Source organism: Panthera tigris, chromosome X, assembly GCF_018350195.1.
Source record: "Panthera tigris isolate Pti1 chromosome X, P.tigris_Pti1_mat1.1, whole genome shotgun sequence".
In the NCBI taxonomy this organism is placed as follows: Eukaryota; Metazoa; Chordata; class Mammalia; order Carnivora; family Felidae; genus Panthera; species Panthera tigris.
Window position 1 is genome coordinate 32,389,661 of NC_056677.1, and position 22,787 is coordinate 32,412,447.

The following is a 22,787-nucleotide window of genomic DNA, read 5'->3' on the forward strand; positions in this document are numbered from 1 at the left end:
TCGGGCCCCGCGTCAGGCTCTGGGCTGATGGCTCGGAGCCTGGAGCCTGTTTCCGATTCTGTGTCTCCCTCTCTCTCTGCCCCTCCCCCGTTCATGCTCTGCCTCTCTCTGTCCCCCCAAAAAAAAAAAAAAAAAGAAAAAAAGAAGTAAGCACTTGTAGTATTGGACCTTTAGGCTCCCCAAACTACACTCCAAAGACAGTGAATGAGGTTGAGACAAATGCAGACCTGCACAAAAGAAGGGATAAAACAGAAGCACACATCTACCTAGAAGGGACAAATAACTACTTTTCCATCATCAGAAATGCCATTTTTGTTTTGGCAAGAGGAAGGGTCCCTACCCTACCTACAAGCACCCTGCCATGTACCCCCAAAGAGGAGACTACTACTTTATATTGACATACTGTGCAATCTCGTTCCAAGGAAAAGCCTATTAGTGAAATGGACATCACAACTGTACATCAGATACATGCTGATTATGTAGGCTAATCAAATGTGCCCTTTATTCCTAAATATGAAAGGACAAAGTTTGGGAAATATTTGAGGAAGGTGAAAGAGAAGATCATAAACAGAGCAATTTCTGAGGTTAAAAAAAATACAGGAAACAGAGTTACCAAAAAAGCCAAATTCATACTCAGAATTTTGAGAATTTGAATAAGAATGTGAATTGAATAAAACTATGAATTTGAATAGGAATATGAATTTGAATAAGAAGGCTGAGAATATTTGAATAGGAACAGGCTGTAATAAAAGGGATCCATTCAAGATCCCTTTTTTATACCAATAAAATTAAGTAATTGTAAAACGGACACATTATTGCAAAATTAAAATCTTAAACCCCAGGGGGCGCCTGGGTGTCTCAGTCGGTTAAGCATCATGATCTCAGAGTTCTTGGGTTCAAGCCCTGCACTAAGCTGTGTGCTGACAGCCCAGAGCCTGGGGTCTGCTTCGGAATCTGTGTCTCCCTCTCTGCCCCTCCATCTTTCCCTTGCTTGCTCACTCACTCTGCTTCTCAAAAATAAATAAACATTAAAAAAAAAATTCTTAAACGGTGCTCAGCGCAGGGTCTCCCTGCCTCACTTAGGCTCCACCCGAACCTGGAACAGAGCATGCGCCGCCCCGCCCCACCCCTTATCCCCCTTCCCCCAAACCGGAAACTCGCCCCCGTTTCCTGTAACGGACCCCAGTTCCGGTTCTATCCCAGAGCTGTTGCTGCGTCCGAACCCAACGGACGCTGCCTAGAGGTCTCCATTGCCACTGAGTGCCTCTGGCTTCTCTCGCCATTCAAGCTGGGCAATCTTCGGGGCCGCCGCCGCCTTCGGCCTCGCCACTGCCTGTTCCGGGGTCCTCGCTTCAGAGTTGCCTTGACCTTGGGGCCAGCGCCGCCAACCATGGCCACCGCGCCGTTCTCTCAAGTGTGCCAGAACTACCACCCCGAATGCGAGGCCGCCATCAACAGCCAGATCAACCTGGAGCTCTACGCCTCCCACGTGTACCTGTCGATGGCTTTCTATTTCGACCATGACGACGTGGCCCTGGAGAATGTCTCCAAGTTCTTCCTGCGCCAGTCCCACGAGGAGAAGGAGCGTGTCGAGAAGCTGATGCAGCTGCAGAACCAGCGTGGGGGCCGCATCCGCCTCCACAACATCATGAAGCCTGACCGCGACAACTGGGAGAGCGGCCTGAAGGCCATGGAGTGCGCCTTTCACCTGGAGAAGAGCGTGAACCAGAGCCTGCTCGACCTGCACCAGCTGGCCACCGACAAGAAGGACGCCCATCTGTGCAGCTTCCTGGAGACCAACTACCTGCACGAGCAAGTCAAGGTCATCAAAGAGCTGGGGGGCTACATCACCAGCCTGTGCAAGATGGGGGCCCCGGAAGATGGCTTGGCAGAGTACCTCTTTGACAAGCTCACCCTGGGCAACAGCGACAAGAACTGAGTTGGGACTGCCTTCCCATAGCCACAGGGTGCATGGTAACTTCCCCTGGTCACCATGCCGAGCATGCATTTTGCAGTATTGCACTTGCAAAACGTTCCAGTTTTCTTTCTTCCAGTTTTGCCATAAAGTTACTTGGTTGCAATAAAGTTGTTTTGTTCCTAAGTAAATAAAGGTCTCTGGTTGATGTGTATGCACATCTTTCACCTTTTAAGTTTTATAGCAGGTATCCAGGAGTCTCTCCACCCACCCAACCCTATCCATATGCAGCTGAGGATCTCCAGAAATGGAGGGAGAAGGTATTCCATGGGACCCTGGAAAACACAAAATTAATCTTCCTCTCATAAGCAGTGTGGGTGGTGGTGGTTTAGAGCCCTGAAGAATGTGGGAACCTATCATAGTAAAAGTATAAAAACATTGCCTGAAAGTTATGACTGAGGTTGATCTGGGGAAAGAGTGAAGGAAATGGGATTGGGCAGGGATTAAAATAAAGGAGGTCTTCTACTTTACCCTAAAAACTTTTACTTTATCAAAATAAGTAAATACTAATATTTTTTGATTCTAGATAGCAAGAAAGGGACCCCAGAAGCCATTATGGCAGAGAACCTCTTTAACAAGCTCACTGTGGGCAATAGTGATAAGAGAAACTTAATCTTAGGCTGGCTTCCTACTGGATATGAGAGTGATTTGCCTTTGGTCCCCTGTGCAGGACATGCATATTGTCATTAGAAAACTTTCACTTCCCCTTATGAATAGTGTGGTTATGTGGTTTGGGGTAAGATGGGTGGTTTGGGGCACTGGTTGCTGTAGATGGATGTATATGGTAAACGTATAGAAAAAACATGGTCTAGAATTTATAATAGTGGTTGCTTCTGGGAAAGAATTGAAAAATGGGATTGGACAGGGATTAAAATAAATGGAGCCTTCAACTTCATCTGAAGTTTTTAGCTGATTAAGTCATACAAATGTTAATGTTTATTGTTTGTAAGTAACAACCTGGGGACCCTGGAAACTGGCAGAGTGGAGTAACTGATTGGCAGGTTCACCCTTGTTGTCAGTGACTATGGGAACTGTGTTTTAGGTTTGCTTCTCTGGAGACACAGGTGCAACTTCAAATGGCCACCAGTACCAGGCATGTATGCTGCCATCAGAAAACCTCTAGTTTTGGGGGTTTATGTACACTTTGTAATAAACCCTGTTCAGTATAAGGGTTGAAAATTTAACAAAGATGCTGAACATCAAAATATTTGAGAATGACTGTGAGGTAAATTGAATCTTCTAGAAAGAAATAATTCATAATAATAATAATTCATAGTCATAGAAGAACCTTCTATAATAACAAGCACTCAGTAGAAATTCCAGAAGGAGAAAACAAGAGTTTGTGTAGAGTGGTAGACAATAATCAGGAAATAATTTTTCAAAATACTATAATCTTGGGGTGCCTGGGTGGCTTGGTCAGTTAAGTGTCCAACTCTTGATTTTGACTCAGGTCATGATTTCATGGCTTGTGAGATCTAGCCCCACATCAGGCTCTGTACTGACAGCATGGGGCCTGCTTAGGATTCTCTCTCTCCCTCTCTTTCTCTGCCCTTCTGCTCACGTACATGCGTGTACTCTGTCTCTCAGAATAAATGTTAAAAAAATACTATAATCCAAATACTATTACCATGTATATTTCCTCCTTTAATCTACTAGTGTTCTGAATTACATTAACAGATTTTCCTGTGTGGAATTATTTTTTATTCCTGGAATGAAACTTACTTGATCACTGTTGATTTGTTTTACTATAATTTTTTGAGATATGATTGAGATGTATGTGGCATTGTGTAATTTTAAGGTGTACCGTGATACACTGATATATTGGGAAATGATTGCCACCAAAGCCTTAGCAAAAACCTCTATCAATTCATGTAATTACCATTTCTTTTCGGTGGTGAGATTTCTTAAGATTTATTCCCTTAGCAATACTTAAGGATATTATATTGTTAACTATAATGACCCTTCTGTACATTAGATCTCCAAAGTTTGTACTATTTGATCAACATCTCCCCATTTTCTCCAATCCTTCAGCTTGTGGTAATCAACATTCTAATCTGTGTTTCTGAGTTTGGCTTTTTTGGTTCCATATATAATTGATAGACTACAGTATTTGTGTTTTTCTTATTTCACATAACATAGTGTCCTCAAGTTTCATCTAAGTTGTTGTAAATGGCAGCTTTTCCTTCTTTCTCATAGAGAAAGGCATGAATACCCAGAAAAGAAATGGCTGGATCATATGGTAGTTCTGTTTTTAATCTATTGAGGAATGTCGATACTGTTTTCTTTACTGGCTATATCAATTTGCACTCCCACCAACGGCGCACAAGGGCTTCCTTTTCTCCACATCCTTGCCAACACTTGGTATTTCTTGTCTTTTTAATGATAGCCATTCTAACACATGTGAGGTATATTGCATTGTGGCTTTGATTTTTATTTCCCTGATGACATGTGATGTTGAGCACCTTTTCTCTGCCCATTTTTTAATTGGGTTGTTTGGTTTTTTACTGTTGGGTTGTATAAGTTCTTTATATATTATGGAAATTAGCCACTTATCAGACATATGATTTGCAGGTATTGTCTTCTATTCCATAGTTTCTTTTTGTTTGTTTTACTGTTTGTGTCTTTTGCTGTGCAGGTTTTTTTTTTAATTTTTTAATGTTTTATGTTTGAGAGAGAGACAGAGTCAAGCAGGGAGGTGCAGAGAGAGGAGACACAGAATCTGAAGCAGGCTCCAGGCTCCGTGCTGTCAGCACAGAGCCCAATGTAGGGCTCAGACTCACAAAACATGAGATCATGACCTGAGCCAAAGTCACCACTTAACTGACTGAGCCACCCAGGTGCCCCAGTAGTTTTTAAAATTAGTATAGTCCCACTTACTTATTTTTGCTGACATCACTCTTGCTAGTATTTTTATTTAGGATTTTGTATCTCTCTACCTTAATAGAGAGATTACCTTAATTCTTTCAGGTGTGTAAGTACCATCTTTGTCCTGTTTAGGTATTAAGATTACTCTGGCCTTGTAAAATAAATTGAGAAAAATTTTTTTCATTTTTATATGCTTGTGCTTTTGGTATAATATCCAGAAAATCATCTCCAGGACCAATATGAAAGAACTTTTTTCCTATGTTCTCTCCTTGGAGTTTTTTGGCTTCCGTCTTAGTTTAAGTCTTTAATCCTTTTCAAGTTAATTTTTGTGCATGGTGTAAGACAGGGGTCCAATTTCATTCTTCCGCATGTGGTTATCCAGTTTTCCCACCACAGTTTATCAAAGACACTGTCATTTCCCCATTGAGTATTCTTGGCACCCTTGTCAAATATTAGTTGACCCTTTATGCATGGGCTTATTTCTGACTTTTTGATTATGTTCCATTGGACTGCATGTCTTTTTTTTAATGCTGGCATCATGCTGTTTTGAATTATATAGTTTTATATTGTTTGAATTCAGGAAGTATGATGCCTCCAGCTAAGTTCTTTCTTGAGATTGCTTTGACTAGTCGGGGTATTTTGTGACTCCATAGGAATTTTAGGATTGTTTTTCTATTTCTGTAAAACATGTCATTGGAATTTTGATAGGTGTTGCAGTGAATCTATAGATGGCTTTGAGTAGTATGGACATTTTAACCATATCAGTTCTTCTGATCAATGAACACAGGATATCTTTCCATTTATCTGTGTCTTCAGTTTTTTTCCATGCAATTCTTAAAGTTTTCAGTGTACAGATCTTTCACCTGCTTGGTAAATTTATTCCTATGTATTTTATTGTTTTTGATGCTAATGTAAATGGGATAGTTTTCTTTATTTCTTTTTCTTGTTGTTAGTATATATAAATGCAACTGTTTGTGTTTATTTTATTTTATTTTATTTTATTTTATTTTATTTTATTTTATTTTTTTAATGTTTATTTATTTTTGAGAAAGAGAGCATGAGCAAGGAAGGGACAGAGGGAAGAGGGAGGCATAATCCAGATCAGGCTCCAGGCTCTGAGCTGTCAGCACAGAGCACGACATAGGGCTCAAACTCATGAACCACAAAATCATGACCTGAGCCAAAGCTGGACGCTTAACCAACTGGGCCACCCAGGCACCCCTGTTTTGTTTTTATATCCTGCAACTTTTTTGGATTCATTGATTATCTCTAATAGGTTTTGGTGGAGTATTTAAGACTTTCTAGATATAAAAGCATATCACGTGCAAAGATAATTTGACTTTTTTCCTTTCCAATGTGGATGCCTTTTATTTCTTTTTCTTGTCTAAATGCTCTGGCTAGGACTTCCAGTATTATGAATATGAGTGGTGAGAGTCAGCACCTTTGTCTCATTCCTAATCTTAGTAGAAAAGCTTTCAACCTTTCACCATTGTGGATGTTGTCATAGCTTGCCCTTTGTGACCTTTATTATGTTGATGTATCTTTTCTATACTCAATCTGTTGAGAATTCTTAATCATAAATGTTAAATTTTGCCAGATGCTCGGGCACCTGAGTGGCTCAGTCAGTTAAGCATCGTACTTTGGCTTGGGTCATGATCTTGTCTAAATCATTGTTTTCCAAGGACTCCTGAACTGATGGACTCCTGAACCAAGATGGACGGGAGCCAGTTGACAGGCCACTATAGGGTTCATACCTGGGAACAAAGTCTATATGCCCTTTACCCAATGCACAAGTGGTTTAGACTCTTCCTGAGTCACTTGGCATATGGAGCTGGATCATCCTACAGCTCCCACAAAGCCACTTTTGTCTGTGGGATGGATGCTAAATGATTCTTGGGGTAGGGGGTGCAAAAACAACAGATGTCTTATTACACCATGCTGCTGACATCACTCTTGCTAATACTTCTATTTAGGATTTTGTATCTCTCTACCTTAACATGTAGTTTTCTTTCAGGTGTGTAAGTACCATCTTTGTCCTGTTTTGGTATTAGGATTACTCTGGCCTTGTAAAATAAATTGAGAAAAAATTTTCATTTTTATATGCTCTGGAATAGTTTTCATATTATAGGTGTGGTTTGTTTTTTTTTTTTTTGTTCTAAGAAGATTTAGTAGAATTCACATTAAAATTATTTGAGTCTCGGGGCGCCTGGGTGGCTCAGTCTGTTAAGTGTCTGACTTCAGCTCAGCTCATGATCTCTTGGTTCGTGAGTTTTCTGCTGTCAGTGCAGAACCCACTTCAAATCCTCTGTCTCCCTCTCTCTCTGACCCTCCCCCCATCTCTTTCTCTCACAAAAATAAACATTGAAAAAATTATCTGAGTCTCTTCTCTTTTTAAAGATAGATGATTTTATTTCTGTAAAAAATGACATTGGGATTTTTAGGGATAACATTGAGTCTGTAGGTTGTTTTGGGTACCAAAGGTGTTTTGACAGTATTAAGTCTTCTATTCCACAAACAAGCTATATCTTTACATTACTTGTTTCTTTAATTTCTTTCAGCAAAGTTTTGTGTCACATTCATTGATTATCATATGTTCAACTATCCTCATGCCCCAAGGATAAATCCCACTTGGTCATGATGTATGATCATTTTAATGTGCTGTTGAATTCAGTTTGTTGATATTTGTTGCATTTATATTCATTAGAAATACTGGCATATAGTTTTATTGTAGTGTCTTTTTCTGGCTTTGGAATCAGAGTAATACTGGCCTCATAAAATGGGTCTGGAAGTGTCGCTGCTTCTTCATTTTCTTGGAAGAGTTTGAGAAAGATTGGTATTAATTCCTCTTAAATTCATTTAGAACCACAAAAGACCCAAATAACCAAACAGTCTTGAGAAAAAACAAAGCTGGAGGCCTCACACTTCCTGAATTCAAAACATATTACAGACTTACAGTAATAAAAACTATATGGTACTGGCATAAAGACAGACATATAGACCAATAGAACTAAACAGAAAGCCCAGAAATAAACCCACATATATATGGTCAAATAGTCTTCAACAAGGATGCCAAAAATCCATAATGGGGAAGGTATAGTATACTCAATAAGTACTGTTGGGAAAATTGGATATGCACATGCATAAGAATGAAAATTGAAACCTATATTACACCAGACACAAAAATCAACTCAAAATGGATTAAAGACTTTGACATAAGAGGAAGGGTAGGCAGCGGGCAAAGGGAATCACATTAGAGCTACTGATAAAATTATAGCTAAAATTGATAAATCATCATGCACTTTGCCATTGAGACTCTCAAGCTTTCTTACACATTAGAATTAGCACCAGACTACATCCTAGGCCAATTATATCAGTCTCAGGGGGCAGGAGCTAGGCATTCCAGGCACTCAAACCAATGTGAGCACCTTGCTCCTCAAAGTGTACTCTATGGCAAGCAGCAGCAACCTCACCTGAGAGCCTGCTAAAATTCAAAATCCCAAGCCCCATCCCAGACCTACAGTATCAGAATCTACATTTTAATAAGATCCCAGGTGATGAATATGTACCCTGACATTTGTGAAGCACTGATTTATCATCCTAGATTTCAACCATGGCTATATACATTGGGATAAACTGGAATGCTGGAAAATAATACTCATACTCAGACTTAAACAACTTATCCCATTATATCTTTATGAATATACTGGAACAAACACACTAAAAACTTAGTGTAACTTCAACAATTATTCAATTGGCAAATATTTAAAAAGATTTGAAAACCCTATCTAATTTCCACTGATGTTGGATATGTGCATACACACTCAAAAAATTTTTTTTAATTCCACTATACTTAACATACAATGTTATGTTATTTTCACGTGTTCAATATAGTGATTCAACATGTTTATACATTACTAAGTGCTCATGATAAGATTATAATTTATTTTTATGATAAGTGTACTTTTAATCCCCTTCATCTATTTTACCCATACTCCCACCCTCCCCCCTACCACTGGTAACCATGTGTTCTCTATAGTTAAGAGTCTGGTTTTTTGTTTGTCTCCTTTTTCTTTGTTAATTTGTTTCTTAAATTCCACATATGAGTGAAGTCATGTGGTATTTGTCTTTCTCTAACTTCTTTCACTTAGCATTACACCCTTTAGTTCCACTGACGTTGCAAATGGCAAGATTTCATTCTTTTTTATGGCTGAGTAATATTCTTTTATAGATGTACTATATCTTCTTTATCCACGGACACTTCGGTTTTTAACCTATCTTGATTATTGTAAATAATGCTGCAATAAACATAGGGGTGCATTTATCTCTTTGAATTAGTGTTTTTTTTTGGGGGGGGGGTAAATACTCAATTATGGAATTACTGGATCACATGGTAATTGTCTTTTTAATTTTTGAAGAGCCTCCATACTGTTTTCTGCAGTAACTGCAGTAGTTTGCATTCCCAACAGTGCACAAGGGTTCCTGTTTCTCCACATCTTGCCAACACTTAGTGTTTCTTGTGTTTTTAATTTTAGCCATTCCAACAGGTGTGAGGTGATATCTCATTGTAGTTTTGATTTGCATTTCCATGATAGTAAGTGATATTGAACATCTTTTCATGTGTCTTTTTGCCATCTGGATGTCTTTGGGAAAAGTCTGTTCGCGTCTTCTGCCCATTTTTAATTGGATTATTTGTTTTTCTTGTGTTGTATAAGTTCTTTATACATTTTGGATACTCGTTATCAGATATGTCATTTGCGAATATCTTCTCCCACTCAGTAGGTTATCTATTAGTTTTGTTGGCTGTTTTCCTTTGCTGTGCAAAAGGTTTTATTTTGATGTACTCCCAATAGTTTACTTTTGTTTTTATTTCCCTTGACTCAGGAGACATATCTAGAAAGATGTTGTTACAGCTGATGTCAGAGAAATAACAGCCTGTGCCCTCTTCTAGGATTTTTATGTTTTCAGGTTTCACATTTAGGTCCTTAATCCATTTTGAGTTCATTTTTGTGCATGGTGGAAGAAAGTGGTCAGTTTTCCCAGAACCATTTGTTGAAGAGACTGTCTTTTTTCCATTCCGTATTCTTGCCTCCTTTGTTGAAGATAAATTGACCATAACATTGTGGGTTTATTTCTGGGCTTTATATTCTGTTCCATTGATCTGTGTGTCTGTTTTTGTGCCATTACCATACAGTTGTGATTACTATAGCTATGTGATATAACTTTAAATTTGTAATTGTGATGCCTCCAGCTTTGTTCTTCATTTTGAAGATTGATTTGGCTATTTAGGGTGTTTTGTGGTTCCATACAAATTTTAGTATTCTTTGTTCTAGTTCTGTGAAAAATGTTGCTGGCATTTTGATAGGGGTTACACTAAATCTGTACATTGCTTTGGGTAGTATAGACATTTTAACAATATTTGTTCTTCCAACCCATGAGCATGGAATGGCTTTCCATTTATTTGTGTCATCTTCAGTTTCTTTCATCAGTATTTTATATTTTTCAGAGTACAAGTCGTTCACTTCCTTGGTTAAGTTTATTCCTAGGTATTTTTTAATTATTTTTGGTGCAGTTGTAAATGGGATTGTTTTCTTAATCTCTCATTCTGCTTTTTCATTATTAGCATATAGAAATGCAATGGATTTCTGTACATTGATTTTGTATCCTGCCACCTTACTGAATTTGTTTGTTCTACTGGTTTCTTTGTGGAGTGTTTAGGGTTTTCTATATAGTGTCATTTCATTTGCAGATAGTGAAAGTATTACTTCTTCCTTGCTGGTTTGGATGCATTTTATTTCCTTTTGTTGTCTTCTTGCTATGGCTAGGACTTCCAGTACAGTGTTGAATAAAAGTGGTGAGAGTAGGCATCCTTGTCTTGTTCCTGATTTAAGGGGAAAAGCTCTCAGTTTTTCACCAGAGTATGAAGTTAGCTGTTAGATTGTCTTTATTATGTTGAGGTATTGTCCCTCTAAACCTACTTTGATGAAGGTTTCTATCATGAATGAATATTGTATTTTTGTCAAATGCTTTATCTGAATTTATGGAAATGATCATATACTTTTCATCCTTTTCTCTTATTGATGTGATAGATCACTTTGATTGATTTGTGAATATTTAACCACCCTTGCAACCCAGGAATAATAAATCCCATTTTATCATGTTGAATGATTTTTTAATACATTGTTAGATTCACTTTGCTAATATTTTGTTGAGGAATTTTGCATCTAGGTTCATCAGAGATGTTGGCCTATAGTTCTCTTTTTTTGTGGTGTCTTTATCTGGTTTGGGTATCAGGGTAATTCTGGCCTCATACAATGAATTTGAAACTTTTTCTTCCTCTTCTCTTTTTGGGAATAATTTGAGAAGAATAAGTATTAACTCTTCCTTAAATGTTTGGTAGCATTCACTTGTGAAGCCATCTGGGTCTGTACTTTTGTTTGTTCAGAGTGCTTTGATTACTGATTGAATTTCCTTGGTGGCAATTGGTCTGTTCAAATTTTCTCTTTCTTCCTGATTCACTTTTGGTAGGTTATAGGTTTCTGGGAATTTATCCATTTCTTCTAGTTTGTCCAATTTGGTGGAAGATAATTTTTCATAATACTCTCTAGCAATCCTTTGCATTTCTCTGGTGTTTCTTGAGTCCTCTTTCTCTTTTCCTTGTTGAGTCTGGCTACGGGTTTGTCAATTTTATTGATTTTATTTTCAAATACCCAACTCCTGGTTTCATTGATCTGTTCTATTGTGTCTTTTTGGTTTTTATATCATTTTTTAAATTTCAAGTTTTTATTTAAATTCTAGTTAATACATAGAATTTAGTGATTCATTACTTACACATAACACCCAGTGCTCATCATCACAAGTGCCCTCCTTAATACCCATCACCCATTTTGTTCATCCCCCCATCAGCCTTCAGTTTATTCTCTATAGTCAAGTCTCTTCTGGTTTGCCTCTCTCTTTTTTTCCCCTTCCCCTGTGTTCATCTCCTTTGTTTATTAAATTCCATGAGTGAAATCCTGTTATTTGTCTGTGACTGACTTATTTCGCTTAGCATGATACATTGTAGCTCTATCCATGTTGTTGCAAATGGCAAGATTTCATTCTTTTTGATGGCTGAGTAATATTCCATTGAGCATGCAACACACACACACAACACACCACCTCTTCTTTATCCATTCATCAGTCGATGGACATTTGGCCTCTTTCCATAATTTGGCTGTTGATAATGCTGCAGTAGACATCACTGTGCACATGCCCACTCGAATCAGTATTTCTGTATCATTTGGGTAAATACCTAGTAGTACAGTTGCTGGACTGGAGTGGTGCAGTTTCTAGATTGGATTGCTAGTAGTACAGTTGCTGGATTGTTCTTTTTTTTGACTTTTTGAGGAACATCCATGCTGTTTTCCAGCGTGGCTGCATCAGTTTCCATTCTCACCAACAGCATAAGAGTGTTGGTTCCCTTTTTTCACATCCTTGCCAACATCTGTTTTTTCTTGTGTTGTTAATTTTAGCCATTCCAACAGGTGTGAGGTGGTATCTCATTGTGGTTTTGATTTGTATTTCCCCAATGATGAGTGATGTTGAGCATCTTTTCATGTGTTGGTTGGCCATATGGATGTCTTCTTTGGAGAAGTGTCTATTCATGTCTTTTGCCCATTTCTATACTGGATTGTTTGGTTTTTGGGTGTTAAGTTTGATAAGTTCTTTATAGATTTTGGATACTAACCCTTAATGTAATATGTCATTTGCAAATATCCTCCCATTCTGTCAGTTGCCTTTTAGTTTTGCTGATTGTTTCCTTCGCTGTGCAGAAGCTTTTTATTTTGATGAGGTCCCAACAGTTCATGTTTGCTTTTGTTTCCCTTGCCTCCAGAGACATGTTGAGTAAGAAGTTGCTGTGACCAAGGTCAAAGAGGTTTTTGCCTGCTTTCTCCTCGAGGATTTTGATGGCTTCCTATCTTACATTTAGGTCTTTCAGCCATTTTGAGTTTACTTTTGTGTATAGTGTAAGAATGTGGTCCAGGTTCATTTTTCTGCATGTCGCTGTCCAGTTTTCCAGCACCACTTGATGAAGAGACTGTCTTTATTCCACTGGATATTCTTTCCTGCTTTGTCAAAGATTAGTTGGCCATATATGCTCTCATATTTTATTCTGTTTTTTATTTGTTTCTATATCATTTATGCTCTCATCTTTGTTATTTCCCTTCTTCTGCTGGATTTAGGCTTTATTTGCTATTCCTTTTCTAGCTCATTTAGGTATAAGGTTAGGTTGTATATTTGAGACTTTTCTTGCTTCTTGAGGTAGGCCTGTGACCTCTTATGACTGCCTTTGCTGCATCCCAGAAGTTTTGATCATGTTTTCATTTTCATTTGCTTTCATGTATTTGTTTTCTAAATTTTCTGGTTGGCTTATTCATTCTTTAGTGGGATGTTGTTTAGCCTCCATGTATTTGTAGTCTTACCAGATTTTTTCTTGTAGTTGACTTTAAGTTTCATAGCTTTGTGGTCTAAAAATATGCATAGTATGATTTCAGTCTTTTTATACTTGTTGAGGCCTGGTTTGTGACCCAATATGTGATCTATCCTGGAGAATGTTCCCGGTCAAAAAGACTATTCAGCTTTAGGATGAAATGTTCTGAATACATCTTTTACGTCCATCTGCTCCAGGCTGTTCTTCAGAGCCGTTGTTTCCTTGTTGATTTTCTGCTTAGATGTTCTATCCATTGTTGTAAGTGGGGTGTTAGAATCCCCTAGTATTATTGTATTATTATCAATGAGTTTCTTTGTTATCAATTGATTTATATATTGGGTCCTTCCGAATTGGGGGCATACATATTTACAGTTGTTAGATCTTATTGGATAGACCCTTTTATTATGATATAGTGCTCTTCTTCATCTCTTATTACAGTCTTTGGTTTAAAGTCTAGTTTGTCTGATATAAGTGTGGCTTCTCTATCCTTTTTTAGGAGTCCATTAGCATGATAGATGGTTCTCCATCCCCTCACTTTCAATCTAGAGGTGTCTTGAGGTCTCCTATGTATCTCTTGTAGGTAGCATGTAGATGGGTCTTGTTTTCTCACCCATTCTGATACCCTTGTATATTTTGACTGGAGCATTAAGTTCATTTACATTCAGAGTAATTATTGATAGATAACAAATTAGTGCCATTGTGTTACTTGCAAAGTTGCTGTTTCTGGAGGTTTTTTCTTTTCCTTTCTAGTCTTTGTTGCTTTTTGTCTTTGCCACTTAAAGGGTCCCCTTTAATATGTTTGCATGGCTGGTTTAGTGGTCACAAACTCCTTTAGGTTTTGTCTGGGATGTTATTTATCTCTCCTGTTCTAAGTAATAGCCTTGCTGGATAAAGTATTCTTGGCTGCATATTTTTCCCGTTTAGCACATTGAATATATCATGCCAGTCCCTTCTGGCCTGCCAGGTTTCTGTGGAGAGATCTACTGCTAACCTGAGTTGTCTTACCTTGTAGGTTAGGGATTTCTTTTTTTGCTTTTTTGCTGCTTTCAGGATTCTTTCCTTACTTCTATATTTTTCAGAGTATACTACAGTATGTATTGGTTTTGGCCGGCTTTTGTTGAATTTGATGGGAGTTCTCTGTTTCCTGGATTTGGGTGACTGTTACCTTCTCCAGATTAGGGAAGTTTTCAGCTTTAATTTGTTCAAATAAACCTTCTCCCCCCTTTTCTCTCTCTCTTCTTCAGGGACTCCTATGATATGAATGTTATTATGCTTTATGGAGTTGCTGAGTTCCCTACATCTACATTCATGATCCAGTACTTTTCTTTCCCTCTTCTTTTCAGCTTCATTATTTTCCATAATTTTACGATCTGTACCTCTGATTTGTTCCTCTGCTTCACCATCCTCATTGTCATTGCATTTAGTTGGTTTTGCATCTTGGTTATACCATTTTTTATTTTTGCCAGGCTGGTTTTTATTTCTTTTATCTCTGCAGAAAGGGATTTTGTAGTGTCTTCTATGCTTTTCTCAAGCCCAGCTAGTATCCTTATGATTTTTGTTTTAAATCCTGGTTCAGATATATTACTTACATGTTACTTATATCTGGCCATGACCTCTTCCAGTTCTTTTGGAATGAATTCCCCCATATTGGCATTTTGCCCAGATCTCTGTCTTCTCTGTGTTAGGAAAACCTGTTAGGTTTCCTGCTCTTGAGAGTACTGGCTTTACGAAGAAGAGGTCATATACTGTCCAGGATTTGGCACTTCAAGAAGTTTGTGCTGTGTGCACTCTGTTGTGTTTAGGTTGCTCTTTCCCTATCAGTCCTCTGCAGTCCTCTCCTTGCTTGCAGTGTGGAGTATTTGGACCTAGTCTGGTTTGTGGCAAGTTTTAACTAGATGTGTTTTGGTCTGCTAATTAGAAAAGTCTAGATCCTATTTCCCCTAGAGTTGAAGCTTTGCAGCACTCTATGATCAGTAGACTTAGTGCATGTGGGGAGTTTTTGCTGGTGTTCTGGGGGAGGGGCCTGTGTGTTGCTTCTTAGGGAGACTTGCCCTGCATGATGCAGTCAGTGGAACAGGGCTTGATGTAAACTGCTCCAGCCTTCACTGGGGGTGCTGTGTTCCTCACTGAAGTCTGTGCTGATGGGCAATAGGAAAATGGCATCACCCTCTTCTCTCAACGCTGGAGAGAGGTGATTGCCCCTGCTGCTGTTCAGGAAGCCCTCACAGAAGTACAAACAATCTCCCCTCTTTTGTCCCAGCCTTCCATCAGAACCCTGTCTTCATTCTATGTCTGAGTTGTCCATGTGTGTGTACACACACTCCTGTGTGTACTGTGTTGCCGGGTTTCAAAGTTCCAAATCTTAGGGACCTGGCATGGCACAAACACGCATTGATCCTCTGGGGGAAGATCTTGCCACACTGGGTCATGCTGGTTTCTTCCAGAAAAGCAGTCGCACAGCCATGTGAGGCTAGGAGTTCACAGTAGAGCGCATCCAATAGCTGGCTTCCAGGTCAGCAGGTGCCTCTGATGCTATGCTAATTAATGGGTCAGCTCAATGGCATCCGCCTTCTCTCCTGTCCCTTGAGAGACAGTGCTGCCTCTCCCAAATGCACTTCAAGAAGAGGAACTATTACTCTTCGTGCAACCCACAGGATCCTCAGACCACGCTGTCCACTTAATGGGCCTCTGTCCTCCCTCCCCACAGGATCACCACTAAGCCTGTCAGGCATGACCCTGGTGATGGCACACATTTGTAAAACTGCAGACTTTGAACTCTGCTGCTTATAAGGACAGCCCCTCTCTCTTTCTCAGTCAATGGTTTTGGGGAAGAGTTTTTGTTGTGCAACCCCCTATGTGCTTTCACTCTTTGTTTCTCACTCCTCTCTCCGTGATCAGGGCTCCCTCCCCTCTGCAGCACCCACAGTTCTTTTCTCCCCTAAATCAACTCTCCACAGCTCCTACCTTCCCTGTTGTAGCCATTTTTTTTCTCCCTCTAGATGTGCAGTTTGTTCTTTGAGCCCTCAGATCAATTTCTTGGGTGTTCAGAATTATTTGATATTTACTTTGTTGTGTTTGAGGCAGAGGGCAAGCATAGGATCCCCCTGCTATTCCGCCATTTTAACTCCTCCCCTAGTTCCTATATCATTTATTTCTGCTCTCATCGTTATTATTTCCTTCTTTGTACTGGTTTTGGGTTTTGTTTTTTCTTGTTTTTCTGTTCCTATAGGCATAAATTTAGGGTTTTGGGTTTTTTTTTTTTTTTTTTAGATTTTTCTAGGTTTTTGAAGTAGGCCTGTATTATTATAAGATTCCCTCTTATTACTGTTTTTGCTGCATCTGAAAAGAGTTTGGACCATTGTGTTTTCATTTTCATTTGTTTCCATGCACTCTTTGATTTCACATTTGACCCATTGATTATCAAGTAGCATGTTATTTAACCTCCATGTATTTGTGCTCTTACCAGATTTTTTCTTGTGGTTGATTTCTAGTTTCATAGCATTGTGGTCATAAAAGTTACATGGTATGACTTGGATCTTTTTGAGTTTGTTGAGACTTGTTTTATGGGCTATTACATGATCTGTTCTGGAGAATGTTCTCTGTATACTTAAAAAGAATATGTATTCTGTTTAAGGATGAAAAATGTTCTGAATATATCCATTAAATCCATCTAGTCCAATGTGTCATTCACAGGCACTGTTTCCTTGTTGATTTTCTGTTTGGATCATCTGTCCATTGATGTAAGTTGGGTGCTATAGTCCCCTACTATTGTATTATTATCAATTAGTTCCTTTATGTTTAACTGTTTTATGTATTTGCGTGCCGCTGTGTTGGGTGCATAAATATCTTAAAATGTTGTATCTTCTTGCTGGATCGTCCCCTTAATGAGTATGTAGTGTTCTTTCTCTCTCTCTCTCTTTTTAATTTTAGAGAGACTGAGTAGGGGGAGAGGGGCAGAGAGGGAGACATGGAGAGAATCTAGGCTTGATCCCACAATCCTGGGATCATGACCTGAGCCAAAATCAGGAGTCAGATGCTCACCTGACTGAACCACCCAGGCACCCCTCTTTATCTCATTACAGCTCTTATTTTAAAGTCAGTTTTGTCCAGTATAAGTATTGCTGTTGCTACCCAAGCTTTCTTTTCATATCCATTTGCATGATAATGTTTCTTCATCCTTTCGCTTCTAATCTGCATGTGTCTTTAGGTCTGAAATGAGTCTTTTGTAGGCTGCATATAGATGCATCTTTTTTTTTTTATCCATTTCATCTTGCTATGTCTTTTACTTTGAGCATTCAGTACATTTATATTCAAAGTAATTACCGATAGGTATGTATTTTTTGCCATTTTGTTACTCGTTTTATGGTTGTTTTGTAGTTCTCTCTCTGATTCTTCCTTGCTCACTTCTTTCATGATTAGTTGGCTTTCTTTAGTGATATATTTGGATTCCTTTGTCTTTATTTTTTGCATTTCTGTTACTGATTTTTTGATTTGTGGCTACCATTTGTATATAACATCTGCTACATATAGCAGTCTATATTAAGTTTGTGGTTTTTTAAGTTTGAGCCCATTTTTTACTGCTTTACCCCCATCCCCACCACATTTTAGGTATACGGTATCCTAGTTTATATCCTTTTTTTTTTTTCTGTGAGTCACTTGGCTAATTTTTATAGATGTACTTATTTTTACTGCTTTTGTGTGTCCTACTTATTCTCATAGTCTTTCCTTTTCAGTCAGAGCATCCCCTTTATCATTTCTTATATGGCTGGTTTACTGGTCATGAATTCCTTTAACTTTAGTTGGTTTGGGAAACTCTGTCTCTTCTTATATTCTGAATGATAGCCTTGCTGGATATTCTTAGCTGCAGATTTTTCCCTTTCAGTATTATGAATATATCATGCCACTTGATTCTGGCCTGCAAGGTTTTTGCTGAAAAATCAGCTAATAGCCTTATAGGCTTTCCCTTCTATTTAATTAACTATTTTTTCTTGCTGCTTTTAGAATTCTCTCTTTATCACAACTTGTTGCCATTTCAATTTCTGTGTTTTGGTGTGGACTTCCTTGGGTTGATTTTTTTGGAGTTTCTCTGTTCCTCCTGCATCTGAATTTCTGTTTCCTTCCCAATTTGTGAAGTTTTCAGATATTATTTCTTCAAATAAATTTTTTGCCTCTTTTTCTCTCATCCCTATAATGTGAATGTTACTATCCTTGATGGAATCACTCAGTTCCCTAAGTCTGTTCTCATTTTGCCTAGTTTTTTCCCCCTCACCTGCTCAGCTTGATTACTTTCCATTACCCTGTTCTCCAGGTTGCTGATTTGTTCTTCTGCTTGTTCTACTGTTTATTCCATCGAATGTATTTTACATTGTATTTATTGTGTTATTTCTGATAGATTCTTATGCATCTCTTTGTTAAGGGTCTCACAAATGTTCTCCACTCTTTTCTCAAATCAAGTAGTATCTTTATGATCATTATTTTTTTAATTATTATTTTGAGAGTGAGCGAGTTGGGGAGGGGCAGAGAGAGAGGCAGGGAGAAGGAATGCCAGGTGGGCTCCGCACTGTCAGTGCAGAGCCCGACGTGGGGCTCAAACTCATGAACCATCAGATCATGACCCAAGCTAAGTCAAGAGCTGGACACTTAACTAAGCCACGCAGGTGCCCTTGAGCATTACTTTATTTTTTTTTTTTATTTTTTAATATATGAAATTTACTGTCAAATTGGTTTCCATACAACACCCAGTGCTCATCCCAAAAGGTGCCCTCCTCAATACCCATCACCCACCCTGCCCTCCCTCCCACCCCCCATCAACCCTCAGTTTGTTCTCAGTTTTTAACAGTCTCTAATGCTTTGGCTCTCTCCCACTCTAACCTCTTTTTTTTTTTTTTTCCTTCCCCTCCCCCATGGGTTTCTGTTATGTTTCTCAGGATCCACATAAGAGTGAAACCATATGGTATCTGTCTTTCTCTGTATGGCTTATTTCACTTAGCATCACACTCTCCAGTTCCATCCATGTTGCTACAAAAGGCCATATTTCATTTTTTCTCATTGCCACGTAGTATTCCATTGTGTATATAAACCACAATTTCTTTATCCATTCATCAGTTGATGGACATTTAGGCTCTTTCCATAATTTGGCTATTGTTGAGAGTGCCGCTATAAACATTGGGGTACAGGTGCCCCTATGCATCAGTACTCCTGTATCCCTTGGATAAATTCCTAGCAGTGCTATTGCTGGGTCATAGGGTAGGTCTATTTTTAATTTTCTGAGGAACCTCCACACTGCTTTCCAGAGCGGCTGCACCAATTTGCATTCCCACCAACAGTGCAAGAGGGTTCCTGTTTCTCCACATCCTCTCCAGCATCTATAGTCTCCTGATTTCTTCATTTTGGCCACTCTGACTGGCGTGAGGTGGTATCTGAGTGTGGTTTTGATTTGTATTTCCCTGATAAGGAGTGACGTTGAACATCTTTTCATGTGCCTGTTGGCCATCCGGATGTCTTCTTTAGAGAAGTGTCTATTCATGTTTTCTGCCCATTTCTTCACTGGGTTATTTGTTTTTCTGGTGTGGAGTTTGATGAGCTCTTTATAGATTTTGGATACTAGCCCTTTGTCCGATGTGTCATTTGCAAATATCTTTTCCCATTCCGTTGGTTGCCTTTTAGTTTTGTTGGTTGTTTCCTTTGCTGTGCAGAAGCTTTTTATCTTCATAAGGTCCCAGTAATTCACTTTTGCTTTTAATTCCCTTGCCTTTGGGGATGTGCCGAGTAAGAGATTGCTACGGCTGAGGTCAGAGAGGTCTTTTCCTGCTTTCTCCTCTAAGGTTTTGATGGTTTCCTGTCTCACATTCAGGTCCTTTATCCATTTTGAGTTTATTTTTGTGAATGGTGTGAGAAAGTGGTCTAGTTTCAACCTTCTGCATGTTGCTGTCCAGTTCTCCCAGCACCATTTGTTAAAGAGACTGTCTTTTTTCCATTGGATGTTCTTTCCTGCTTTGTCAAAGATGAGTTGGCCATACGTTTGTGGGTCTAGTTCTGGGGTTTCTATTCTATTCCATTGGTCTATGTGTCTGTTTTTATGCCAATACCATGCTGTCTTGATGATGACAGCTTTGTAGTAGAGGCTAAAGTCTGGGATTGTGATGCCTCCTGCTTTGGTCTTCTTCTTCAAAATTACTTTGGCTATTCGGGGCCTTTTGTGGTTCCATATGAATTTTAGGATTGCTTGTTCTAGTTTCGAGAAGAATGCTGGTGCAATTTTGATTGGGATTGCATTGAATGTGTAGATAGCTTTGGGTAGTATTGACATTTTGACAATATTTATTCTTCCAATCCATGAGCAGGGAATGTCTTTCCATTTCTTTATATCTTCTTCAATTACCTGCATAAGCTTTCTATAGTTTTCAGCATACAGATCTTTTACATCTTTGGTTAGATTTATTCCTAGGTATTTTATGCTTCTTGGTGCAATTGTGAATGGGATCAGTTTCTTCATTTGTCTTTCTGTTGCTTCATTGTTAGTGTATAAGAATGCAACTGATTTCTGCACGTTGATTTTGTATCCTGCAACTTTGCTGAATTCATGTATCAGTTCTAGCAGACTTTTGGTGGAGTCTATCGGATTTTCCATGTATAATATCATGTCATCTGCAAAAAGCGAAAGCTTGACTTCATCTTTGCCAATTTTGATGCCTTTGATTTCCTTTTGTTGTCTGATTGCTGATGCTAGAACTTCCAGCACTATATTAAACAGCAGCGGTGACAGTGGGCATCCCTGTCGTGTTCCTGATCTCAGGGAAAAAGCTCTCAGTTTTTCCCCATTGAGGATGATGTTAGCTGTGGGCTTTTCATAAATGGCCTTTATGATCTTTAAGTATGTTCCTTCTATCCCGACTTTCTCAAGGGTTTTTATTAAGAAAGGGTGCTGGATTTTGTCAAAGGCCTTTTCTGCATCGATTGACAGGATCATATGGTTCTTCTCTTTTTTTTTGTTAATGTGATGTATCACGTTGATCGATTTGCGAATGTTGAACCAGCCCTGCATCCCAGGAATGAATCCCACTTGATCATGGTGAATAATTCTTTTTATACTTGAGCATTACTTTAAATTTAATCTATCAGACATATTACTTATCTCCATTTCACCTAGGTTTCTTGCTGTGGTTTTGTCCTGTTCTTCTTTCATTTGAGACATATTCCTCTGTTTCCTCATTTTGTCTATCTGTGTCTGTTCCTGTGTTAGGAATGTGAGCTATGCCTCCTCCTCTTGAAAGGAGTGGTCTTAAAAAGAAAAGGTCCTATAGCACCCTGTAGTGTACTGTCCCCTGCTTACTAAAGTCTGATGCTTCAGGGGTACCTCTTAATGTGTGTAGCATGCACCTTGCTGTTGTCAGCTGCTTTCTCCTTCAGTCCAGTGATCAGCAGGAGCTTTCTGTTGTGACTGTTGTGGCAATGTTTTGGCCCTGTGGTGTTAGTGGACCAGTCTGGTGCTGCCTTGGGCTTGAGTTGAGTCAGACCAAGCATTTGCCAGAGATGCAGTAGCACCAAACTGCAGGGTGCTTTCCCTGCCATGTCCTCTGAGAACCTTTCATTGTAAGCTTTTATCAGACCAGCTCTCTGCTCCTAGCCTACTGCTGGGTCTGTAGTCTGACTGGAATGTGTGGTTACCTTTTCCTCTCCCTAGGGCAGGCATCAATTTGGAGTGGTGTTGGCCCCTGTTGGGGCTTCTTACACACTGCCAGACTTCTGGCCTGGTTTGATTGGTCTCTGGCCATGAGCAATTGGAAGAGGTAGATCTGCAATGCGAGCTGTGGGGTGGTTGGCCAGTCCTATTACCAAGATTTGCATGCCCGAGGCCCTCTGCAGGAGGGGCCTTGCAGACCCCCAGCTGACAGCTGAATTGGGCCTGTCTAGAAAGGGGCAGATCTGCAAGAGTTGGGGCTGTGATGTAAGTAAGGTAGTGAATATCAGCTGCCTGCTGGTTCCTTCACTGGGTGGGGCGAAGGAAATGGTATCTTCCAGCTCCTTTGTTCTTGGGGAAGACCCTCCGGGATCTCTGTCCCTCCAAATGAGAAGAGTAAACAATTCTCCCTCCTGTATGATCCAAGTATTTTTCAAACTACTGCTTCTATGCTGTATTTCAGAGGGCTGTTTGTTGTTTTAGCTCTTTGTGGGTTAGGGACTCCACTTTCTCTCACCCTCCAGGCTCTCATGGAGGCAAGCCCCCTGATTTTTAAAATTCTAGGCCTTAAGTCCAGCTCATTGTTAAGAACTCACGAAATTCAGCCCCTCTGTTTTTCAAAGTCAAATATTACAGAGAATCATCTTTGCTGTGTGGTCTTCCTGGTGTGGTAGTCTTATTTCTCTCCCTTTGCTGCACCTAGGGGGCCTTCCCTCCCATGATCAACTTGCAGTCTTGCAAGCTTGTACACATTTCTACCCTTCCTACCCTTTTTGATGTGTCCCCTTCTCTATATATGT

At 39.3% G+C, this 22,787-nt stretch overlaps 2 protein-coding genes across 3 annotated transcripts in view; both read left to right on the top strand.

Annotated features, from left to right (window-relative positions):
- The window catches only part of PRRG1 (proline rich and Gla domain 1), a 140,473-nt gene that overhangs the window by 98,938 nt on the left and 18,748 nt on the right, over positions 1-22,787 (top strand). The gene's annotated exons all lie outside the window — the stretch shown is intronic.
- On the top strand, positions 1,013-2,211 carry LOC122235422 (ferritin heavy chain-like). The gene has a single exon (XM_042974819.1). It carries the CDS (start codon positions 1,109-1,111, stop codon positions 1,937-1,939), a length of 831 nt encoding a protein of 276 aa, XP_042830753.1. The 5' UTR covers positions 1,013-1,108; the 3' UTR covers positions 1,940-2,211.

What these genes read in the sequence shown, in the direction of transcription:
- LOC122235422 (XM_042974819.1), top strand. Translation starts at nt 1,109, where the DNA reads ATGCGCCGCCCCGCCCCACCCCTTATCCCCCTTCCCCCAAACCGGAAA.